General features: G+C 37.7%; 1 protein-coding gene across 4 annotated transcripts; it reads right to left on the bottom strand.

Annotated features, from left to right (window-relative positions):
• Window positions 1–255: 255 nt before the first annotated feature.
• LOC143859675 (E3 ubiquitin ligase BIG BROTHER-related-like) lies at window positions 256–10,277 on the bottom strand. 4 transcript variants are annotated; one of them, XM_077370330.1, is made up of 7 exons: window positions 10,138–10,277; window positions 1,799–1,939; window positions 1,643–1,683; window positions 1,325–1,366; window positions 789–910; window positions 600–708; window positions 256–507 (listed from the first exon to the last, which is right to left on the bottom strand). In XM_077370330.1, exons 2-7 carry the CDS (start codon window positions 1,935–1,937, stop codon window positions 451–453), a joined length of 510 nt encoding a protein of 169 aa, XP_077226445.1. In that variant the 5' UTR covers window positions 1,938–1,939; window positions 10,138–10,277; the 3' UTR covers window positions 256–450. The 4 variants fall into 4 exon arrangements, with proteins under 4 accessions (XP_077226445.1, XP_077226442.1, XP_077226443.1 ...); XM_077370327.1 differs by having other exon boundaries at window positions 1,799–1,952; window positions 10,138–10,276; XM_077370328.1 differs by having other exon boundaries at window positions 1,799–2,033; window positions 10,138–10,275.
• Between the last annotated feature and the right edge of the window lie 208 nt (window positions 10,278–10,485).

The raw sequence follows: 10,485 nt of genomic DNA, 5'->3' as shown, positions 1-10,485 counted from the left end.
TTCCTTTCATTTGATGACCGTAATTAATATGGATAGACCATACCAAATTTTTCCACCCACTGGACAGTATTAGTCATTCGATTGATGATTGCATATCACCAAATAACTCCTCTTTTGTATGTGCAAACCATACTAAAGTAATGAAGAATTATGGTAACTTCTTAATTGGCTCTTTCTTTTCACTGCTTTTTCATTTTATTCCTAAAATTGTAATACATAAAAAAGCAGTCATATTTTTCCTTAGCAAGTACACCATAACTAAATGTCATATTTCATAGCTTCTTTCCAATTAATATCACATAAAATATGCTCAGCAGTCCATTTTACAAGCCCAAAGTAACTCGCTTCCTTTCATTAACCTTAGACTTAAGGAGCTCCCTTTAGATTATACACCACAATCAGGATCTTCTTGGTTCTCTTAATCACACCACATAAGGTATGGGAGAATAATTAAATATTCCTCCCAAGTGTCGGTAGGGAAACTTCATTACCACAAATAGGACAAACCTGCAAAAAATAAAGTAGATTAACTATCATTAATATGACACAAACAGTAGGAAATGAAATAGATCATTCATGAAAACTTACTAGTTAATTACCTTATTTATCTGAAGCCATTTGTTTATACACTCAGAATGGTAAGGGTGTTTGCATGGGAGAACCACCAATTCTTCTCCATCTTCATAATCGACTCGACAGATCACACACCTGCTGTGTCGTTAGATCCACAAGCTATAATCTTAAGGCTGAATTTGTATATAAAATATATCTAATATAGCTTGGCTTACTGATCAAAGCTGTCATTTTCTGTAGGTTGACATTTATATGTTGAGTAAGGCAATGAAGTGAGAACATCCATTGTTAGACCTCTGCATTCGGTTCCGACTGCCTCACCAAGTGCAATCAATTCCTACAAGCAAAGACCAAAAAATTAGTCTAAAAACAATAGAATAACATTTTTTTAGGCCTATAATTATGCACTAAGGCCCCGGGGTGGACTGGGAAATTTTATTGACACTTGAAAACAACGACACAATGGTCTTGTGAAACCCACGAAGATGGGATTAAGACTAATATAAAAGAGTTCCACACTAAACAAAAAACCAAAATCTGGTTAAGGAAAAACTTTTGTTCACATCTGCATGCTCCTCTCGCTACTCTGGGAAGATCCCTCCATCCATAGTACTGCTTGTTTATCTTGAGTAAAACACCCCTTTTGGAATGAGATTAAATAGCTAATGTAGGATCCCTCTTTGGTGACAACTCACACTTATTGGAAGGAAAAAACAATCGAATAATATAACAAGACAGTTACTCAGCTCACCTCGTACAATAATTCGTCAAGTTCAACACCTTGCTCTGAGTCCTACAAAATTGTAGCTATATGTTATAACACTATTTCATAAAATATTTAAGAATAAAGGTGATGTTAATAAACATAACTTTGTATATCTTTATATGATTTTACAATGCTTATTATTTAATAGTTTGATTTTTTTTCATGATTTTGAGTTGTGGCAGTGGTAAAATTATCAAATGTGATACCATAGAGCATATGATAACCGGAATAAGCAACATGTTAGAAAAAATACCTAAAACATTACTGAAAAGATGACAATTCAAGCCAATCCATGAAACATACCTGAGAGTAGCTCTCTTCTTCATCAAGAGCCTCTGCTTCCACTGCCAATTCAAGCATGCATTTTGTTGAGAAATATTCATTCAACTATTTTAAGGAAACCAATTAAAACACTACTTGTACTACTGAATCCAAGTCATTTATAGAAAAGAAACTCACAATCTTGTTCATCATCTTCGATATGATCATCAAATATATTTTCATCATCTTCGACATCATCATCCAAATACAAAGTCCTCCTCGTCGTCATCCACATCCTCCTCATCATCGTCGTCATCAACATGCTCCTCATCACCATCACTATAATCGTCGACTTCAGTGTCGTTGTCGTTATTAGTACTATTTCTATACACCCCAGGCAACATGAAAGCTCTTTCCTGATGACTCAAATTCTCTATCGATTGTTAATTCATAGCCAATGACAAGTCAGCCATTATAAATATTTGATAATGACACTCCACACTTTATTGACTACTCTGATTTATTATTGAGAGTATCTTAGGACTTGGAACAACCTTTAAAATATATTAGAATAGTTTAAAGTAAAGATTAGAATGTCGTTATAGATAAAACATAGTATGGATTTCAATTGCTAAGTATATGGGAGTGTTTAGGTAATTTGTCACAAATCAATGTCGGGGCCTCTCTTTTCCAAGAGATAACAGACTCCTCATAACTGACTTTGTCTTATTCATTTTATTCATATGTGGTGGCACTTCTTTTGAAAAACAGAAACTGTAAAATTGCTTTTACGAACACACCCACACACACATATAGGGATTCGATAGCATCCATCGCTGAAGGCATTTATGGATGGTCTATTGCATGTGAGAGTAGCCAACTCAATGAAGACAAAATTTGCTGAAAAGTGAGCATATATATATATATATATATATATATATATATATATATATATATATATATAGGGAAATGATTTCTTCCCTCCAGTGTTGTGATAAACTTGCGCTCCTGTTGTTTCTCGTGTAGTATTTAAAGGGGATGTCAAAGGATATTACGGTTCTCAAAAAGCTCTTAAAACCCTTTAAATACTACAGGACAAACAAGTGAGTTGCATGTTTATCATAACATTGGAGCACTGAAATCATATCCCAATATATAATATGAGAAAAGAGTAGGTACTCCCTGGAGTAGATAACTTATCTACTCCCTAGCTTAAAATAACAATTGGGGCCACATTGTTTGGGTGATCCAAAGCATTCATTTGATGGGCTCTCACATAGACCAGGTGTGCCCAAAAAATCAGCTCGATAGAACTATCCTAACCCTATGAACCGTGGAGGCAAAAATGGACGTGTATAAACCTATAAACCTGCACAAATTTGTTGATTTTTTGCCTCCACAGTCCATAGGGTTAGGATGATCCTATCGAGCTGATTTTTGGGGCACACCTTATCTATGTGAGGGCTCCTCAAATGAGTGCTTTTGATCACCCAAACGATGTGGCCCCAACTGTTATTTTAACCTAGGAAGTAGGTAAGTTATCTACCCCAGGGAGTACCTACTCTTTTCTCGTATTATATATATGAGAAAAGTGTTCTTGCGCAGCTGCTCAAATAGCTTATCTGAGCAGCTGCTTCAAAAACTCATGTGGCCCAACATTTTTGGGGTGATCCAAAGCATTCATTTGGAAGGCCCTTCCATGGATAGGGTGTGTACCAAAAATGAGGCCTTTAGAATCATCGTAACCCTGCCATTTGTGGAGGGAAAAAATGGCAAGAAACTGTGTGTGTCCATTTTGCCCTCCACCTTTGATTGGGTTAGGATGATCCTATATGGCTGATTTTTGGTACACACCCTATCCATGGAAGGGCCTTTGAAATGAATGCTTTGGATCACCGAAAAAATGTGGGCCCATGAGTTTTTGAAGCAGCTACTCAGATAAGCTATCTGAGCAGCTGAGGAGGAACCCTACTCTCTCTCTCTCTCTCTCTCTCTCTCTCTCTCTCTCTATATATATATATATATATATATATATATATATATATATGAGGAATAAGATTGTGCAGTCGACTGCACCTAAGCTTAGGTGCGGTCAAGGGCCCAAACACATGGGTCCCAAATTTTTTGTGTTGATCAAAACCATTCATTTGCAAGGCCCCATCATAGATAGGGTGTGTACAAAAAATCAGGTCCATTGGATCATCCTAACCCCTCCAAAAATGGGCAGATTTGTGGCAAACGGTGTCTGTCCATTTTGACGTCGACAAATGGATGGGTTAGGATGATCCTAAAGAGCTGCTTTTTTGTACATACCCCATCTATGTAAGGGCCTTTCAAATGAATGCTTTGGGTCATCCTAACAAATTGGGCCCGCATGAGTTTAGGGCCCTTGACCACACTTAAGCTTGGTGCGGTCGACCGCACAATCATTTCTCTCTCTCTCTCTCTCTCTCTCTCTCTATATATATATATATATATATATATATATATATATATGAGAAAAGGGTTCCTGCGCTCGAGCACAGATAGCTTATTTGCGCTCGAGTGTAGGAAACAAGGGTGGGGCCACATTGTTGGGGTGATCCTAAGAATTAATTTGAGAGGTCCCACCATGGATGGGGTGTGTACAAAAAATCAGCTTCATTGGATCATCATAGGGTGTCCATTTGTGGGGGTGAAAATGGACAGATATTGTTTGTCCACTAATCTACCCATTTTTTCACCCCACAAATGAACACCCTAAGATGATCAAATGGAGCTGATTTTTGGTGGACACCCTATCCATGAAAGGGCCCTCCAAATGAATGCTTTGGATCCCCCTAACAATGTGGGCCACCCATGTTTGTGCACATATAAGCTTATCTGCGCTCGAGCGCATAAACCCTTTACTCTCTCTCTCTCTCTCTCTGTCTCTCTCTCTCTCTCTATATATATATATACTAGCAAAAAACCCCGTGCGATACACGGGCCGACAAAGAATTGTATAGACCACATCATAGGTTGATCTAAACCGTCCATGTGATGGAACACAACATAAATAGGTTGTGCCCCAAAAATCATTTCCATAGGCTGATCCTAGCCCTCCAATCTATATAGGTTTCCATAATTCCTCTTAAATTGGATGGTTAAGATCACCCTATAGATTTTTTATTAAAAAAGCATAAAGGAGGGGGGTAGGATTGAAATTATTTGGCTCTAATGGGTGCCTTTGTTAAAAAGCATAAAGGAGGGGATATGATTGAAAATATGTGTGTTAAATGGGTGCCTTTGTTAAAAAAAGTCAAAAAGAGTGATGTGTAATTCTACAAAAAATTCTCTTATTTTCTCTTCTACTATATAGATATAGATATATATATATATATATATATATATATGAGGAATAAGATTGTGCGCTCGACCACACCAAGCTTAGGTGCGGTCGAGGGCCCAAAACTCATGTGGGCCCACATTGTTAGGATGGCCCAAAGCATTCATTTGCAAGATCCCATCATAGATAGGGTGTGTACAAAAAATCAGCTCCATAAGATCATCCTAACCCATCCAAAAGTTTAGGGTAAAATGGACAGACACCGTTTGCCACAAATCTGCCCATTTTTGCCCTCCACTTTTGGAGGGGTTAGGATGATCCAATGGAGCTGATTTTTTGTACACACCCTATCTATGATGGGGCCTTGCAAATGAATGGTTTTGATCAACACAAAAAGTGCGGGACCCATGTGTTTAGGCCCTCGACCGCACACTCCTTTTCCTCTCTCTCTCTCTATATATATATATATATATATGTATATATATATATATATATGTATATATGTATATATATATATATATATATATATATATATATATATATATATTTCTGAGACAATTATATGATGATTGAGCGGAGACCTCGAATAGCTTATCTGCGCTAGCGAGAATACATTGGGTAGGTGGCTATGTTGTTTGGGTTATGTTAGATAATTATTCTACATGACCTAATAGCTTATCTGCGCTAGCGAGTATACATTGGGTAGGTGGCTATGTTGTTTGGGTTATGTTAGATAATTATTCTACGTGACCTAACATAGATAGGGTGATCCTAAGTAATCATCTCCATAGGATCATGCTAACCCTTGATTTGTGTGGGTTTAAAATGGACGTCTATAAAATGGGTCCATTTTGTGCCTGATAGATCGAATGGTTAGGATGATCCCATGGAGATGATTTCTTAGGAACACCATATCTATGTTTGGTTTTATTGAATGAATGGGTAGGATGACTCAAACAACATGGCTTGATGTCTATTTGTGGTGGCTAGCTCAGATAGCTTATATGAGGTCTCCATCAGATACATCGTCCCCTGGCTAGCTCAGATAGCTTATCTGAGGTCTCCCTCAGATATATATATATATATATATATATATATATATATATATATATATATATATATATTACGAAATGGCTTCTTAGCGCAAGCTCATATAGAATTTTTGGGCTAGAGTTTTTAAATAATGTGGCTGCCTATGTTGTTTGGGTTATGTTAGATATTGATTCTATAGGACCTAACATAGATAGGGTGTCCCTAAAAAATCATCTCCATAGGATCATCGTAAGCGTTAATTTGTGGAGATTTAAAATGGACGTCTACAAAATGGTCCATTTTCTGCCTCTACAGATCGAACGGTTAGGATGATGCTTTGAAGATGGTTTGTTAGGAACAAGCTATCTATGTGAAGTTCTATGGAATGGATAGGTTTGATGACTCAAACAACATGGGGAAGGCCCTATACAAAAACTCTACCTCAGATTTCCTATATGAGCTTGAGCTCAGATACTGCGCCCCCCCCCTATATATATATATATATATATATATATATATATATATTATATATATATATAGCAGAAGAGAAAAGAAGAGAATTTTTTGAATTTTTTGAAAATTCTATGAGAATTACACATCACTTTTTTGACTTTTTTTTTTAACAAAGGCACCCATTCAACCCACATATTTTGAACCCTACCCCCTCCTTATGCCTTTTAACAAAGGCACCCATTAAAGCCACATGATTTCAATCTTACCCCCCTCGTTTGTGCTTTTTTAATAAAAAATCTATAGAGTGATCTTAACCATCCGATTTAAGATGAATTATGGAAACCTCTATAGATTGGAGGGCTAGGAATAGCCTATGGGAATGATTTTTGCGACACAACCTATTTATGTTATGTTCCATCACATGGACGGTTTGGATTAACCTATGATGTGGTCCGTACAGTTCTTTGTCGGCCCGTGCATCGTACGGGGTTTTTTACTAGTATATATATATATATATATATATATATATACTACTACACAGCTAGAGATAAAAGGAATTTCTTTTCTTTTTCGGTGAGATTTACACATCAGCATTACTCTTTTACATTAACCCCTTTGCTGATATCTAATATCTATCTCTATGAGAAATTATTTGAGGGTAAAATCGTAATCTACATACAAAAAGTACCGACCCGGGGTACCTGTCTATGACAATTACGAAAAAAAACTACCAAGAAGAGATGAAGACATATGACAATGACAAAAGAACTACTTTATATTAGTCATGCAAGACACTTGCAAAATATTGACGGATTCCGGGCACATGAAGAGGAGCAACAATTATGGAAACCTCTATTGATTGGAGGGCTAGGATCAACCTATGGAAATAATTTTACGGGCACAACCTATTGATGTTGTGTTCAATCACATGGACGGTTCGGATCAACCTATAACCCGCTATAGATCGGAGGGTTCGGATCAACCTATGAAAATTATTTTTGGGACACAACCTATGTAGGCAGTGGCCCATCTAATGGACGGTTTGGATCATCCTATGGTATGGGCCATACCGTACATTTAATAAAGTGATGAGTGTGATCATCAAAATACGGTGAGTAGTGCCATTATAAAATATGGTAGTAAGGACATTAGCACTATATATAATTTGAAACCATTGTTGTTACTTGGATGCTCCCACGCGGGTCGGGTTCAACCCGAATTTGGGTTGGGTCGGGTTAATCTTTTTCGCAAATCGGGTTGGGTTGGGTTGGGAAAAATCAACCAGAATTGGAAATCGGGTCAGGTCGAGTTGGGCTGTCGGGCAACCCGACCCTACCCGAAATCCGAATTTGGGTTCCATCTGAAGAAGTTCTGTATATGTGTTTTTCTTTTTCAACATTGAAATAGTCTCCACAGTCCACAATGGACGGTTTGGATAATCCTATGGTGGGGGCCATAGCCTACTTTAATAAAATGAGGAGTGTGATCATCAAAATATAGTAGTGCGGATAACATTTCCCTTTGTTAATTGTTAGTCCCTGTTTGGTTTGGATTTTGAGAACCGATTGCGAGTTAAAAATTGATTATTGGTGACTCACTATTGGTTCCCAAAATCCAAAACAACCCGGCTTGAGTTGAGGTGGCAAACAATGGGTACTATATCAAATCGGGTCAACCCGACCCAACCCAACCCGAATTGGAAATCAGGTTGGGTCGGGATGAGGAAATTGCAAATCGGGTTGGGTCGGGTTGAACCCAGTCGTGTTGGGGAAATCGGGAACTACTTTTCCTTCTTCACTATGTGTGGGTCAAATTACGGAAAGTTTGATATTACAAATGAGGACACCTATAAAAATATTGACGAATTCTAGGCACCTTAAGAGGAACAACAATTATCGAAACCTCTATAGATTGGACGGCTAGGATCAGCCTATGGAAATTATTTTGCGGGCACAACCTATTTATGTTGTGTTCCATCACATGGATGGTTTAGATCAACCTATGATGTGGTATGTACAATTCTTTCTCGGCCCGTGCATCTTTTTTGCTAGTATATATATATAGCAAAAGAGAAAAGGAGAGAATTATTTGAATTTCTCCCAAAATTCTATGAGAATTACACATCACTTTTTTTGACTTTTTTTAACAAAGGCACCCATTCAACCCACATATTTTCAATCCTACCCCCTCCTTTTATGCTTTTTAACGAAGGCAGCCATTAAAGCCACATAATTTCAATCCTACCCCCTCCTTTATGCTGTTTTAATTATGGAAACCTCTTTAGATTGGGGGGCTAGGATCAACCTATGGAAATGATTTTACGGGCACAACCTATTGATGTTGTGTAACATCACATGGACGGTTTGGATCAACCTATGATGTGGTATGTACAGTTCTTTGTCGGTCTGTGCATCGCACAGGGTTTTTTACAAGTATATATAAATAGAGAAAACAGTTTCTACACACAAGTGTAGATAAGTTATTTACACACTAGCTTAAAATACAGTGGAGGGCATATTGTTTGGGTGATCCAAACCATTCATTTGAATGGCCCTCACATAGATAGGGTGTCCACAAAAAATCAGCTTCATAGGATCATCCCAACCCTATAATTAGTGGTGGAAAAATGGACATGTATAAACCTTCACAAATCTGTACATTTTTTGCCTCCACGGTTCGAAGGGTTAGGATGATCCTATGGAGCTGATTTTTTGTGGACACGCTATCTATGTGAGGGTCAATCAATTGAATGGTTTGGATCACTCAAACAATGTGGGTCTCCATTGTATTTTAAGCTAGTGTGTAGATAACGTATCTACACTTAAGCGCACCAACAGTTTCCTCATATATATATATAGAGGAAAGTGAAGCTACACCGCCGGTGTAGCTAACTTAGCTACACCGCCGGCTTAAAATACAATGGGCCCACATTGTTTTGGTGATCCAAACCATTCATTTGATACGCCCTTGCATTGATAGGGTGTGCCCAAAAAATCAGCTAGGTAGGATCATCCCAACCCTTCAAACTGTAGAGGCAAAAATGGACAAATTTGTAAAGGGTTTTATACGTTCATTTTTGCCTCCACAAATCGTAGGGTTGGGATGATCCTACCTAGCTGATTTTTGGGGCACACCCTATAAATGTGAGGGCCTATCAAATGAATGTTTTGGATCACCAAAACAATGTGGGCCCATTGTATTTTAAGCCGGCGGTGTAGCTAAGTTAGCTTCACTTTCCTCATATATATATATATATATATATATATATATATATATATATATATATATACTAGTAAAAAACCCCGTGCGATACACGGGCCGACAAAAAACTGTACAGACCACGTCATAGGTTTATCCAAACCGTCCATGTGATGGAACACTACATAAATAGGTTGTGCCCCAAAAATCATTTCCATAGGCTGATACTAGCCCTCCAATCTATAGAGGTTTCCATAATTCCTCTTAAATTGGACAGTTAAGATCACCATATAGATTTTTTATTAAAAAACCATAAAGGAGGGGGTAAGATTGAAATTATGTGGCTTTAATTGGTGTCTTTGTTAAAAAGCATAAAGGAGGGGGTAGGATTGAAAATATGTGAGTTGAATGGGTGCATTTGTTAAGAAAGTAAAAAAAAGTGATCAGTAGTTCTCATAGAATTTTCAAAAAATTCAAAAAATTCTCTTCTTTTCTCTTCTGCTATATAGTAGATAGAAATATATATTGAGAAAGAGAGAGAGAGAACCTGATCTTGCAAAGCCTCAGCAAGAGCGAAATCCGAGTCGACTTGGCCAAGTTTGGTGAATGGGATCCTAGGAGCTTGTCTTGGGTCTAAATCTGTAGCTGCTTCTTCATCCATGGTATTATCTATGAAAGATGTTTTGTTGTCCTCCAAGGAAGAAACGATGAAAGAGCTTCCGGCAATAAATAACTAGGTTGGAAATGAGAATATAGGCCAAGCAAGGCAGCCAAGAGAAGGGAAAGCATCTTTAAATACGCATATGCGAGGTAGAAGAGAGAAGAAGCCAGAGCTTTCGTGAGTAGAGAGCACAAGCCAGTGCTAGCGTTTGAGAAAAGAAAAGCACCCAAAACG

This window comes from Tasmannia lanceolata, unplaced genomic scaffold, assembly GCF_043159265.1.
Source record: "Tasmannia lanceolata isolate RefF3 unplaced genomic scaffold, GAP_Taslan_0.1 ptg000035l, whole genome shotgun sequence".
Taxonomy (NCBI): domain Eukaryota; kingdom Viridiplantae; phylum Streptophyta; class Magnoliopsida; order Canellales; family Winteraceae; genus Tasmannia; species Tasmannia lanceolata.
The sequence above is the reverse complement of the archived record's forward strand: the minus strand, read 5'-3'. Positions and strand labels throughout refer to the sequence as shown.

Bases quoted from the DNA above. Each gene is read 5' to 3' on its own strand.
- LOC143859675 (XM_077370327.1), bottom strand. From the start codon at position 10,251: ATGGATGAAGAAGCAGCTACAGATTTAGACCCAAGACAAGCTCCTAGG. The intron at 1,684-1,798 runs GTGAGTTTCTTT...TTGAATTGGCAG, and splicing joins CGAAGATGATGAACAAGATT to TGGAAGCAGAGGCTCTTGAT. The intron at 1,367-1,642 runs GTATGTTTCATG...ACAATTTTGTAG, and splicing joins AAGAAGAGAGCTACTCTCAG to GACTCAGAGCAAGGTGTTGA.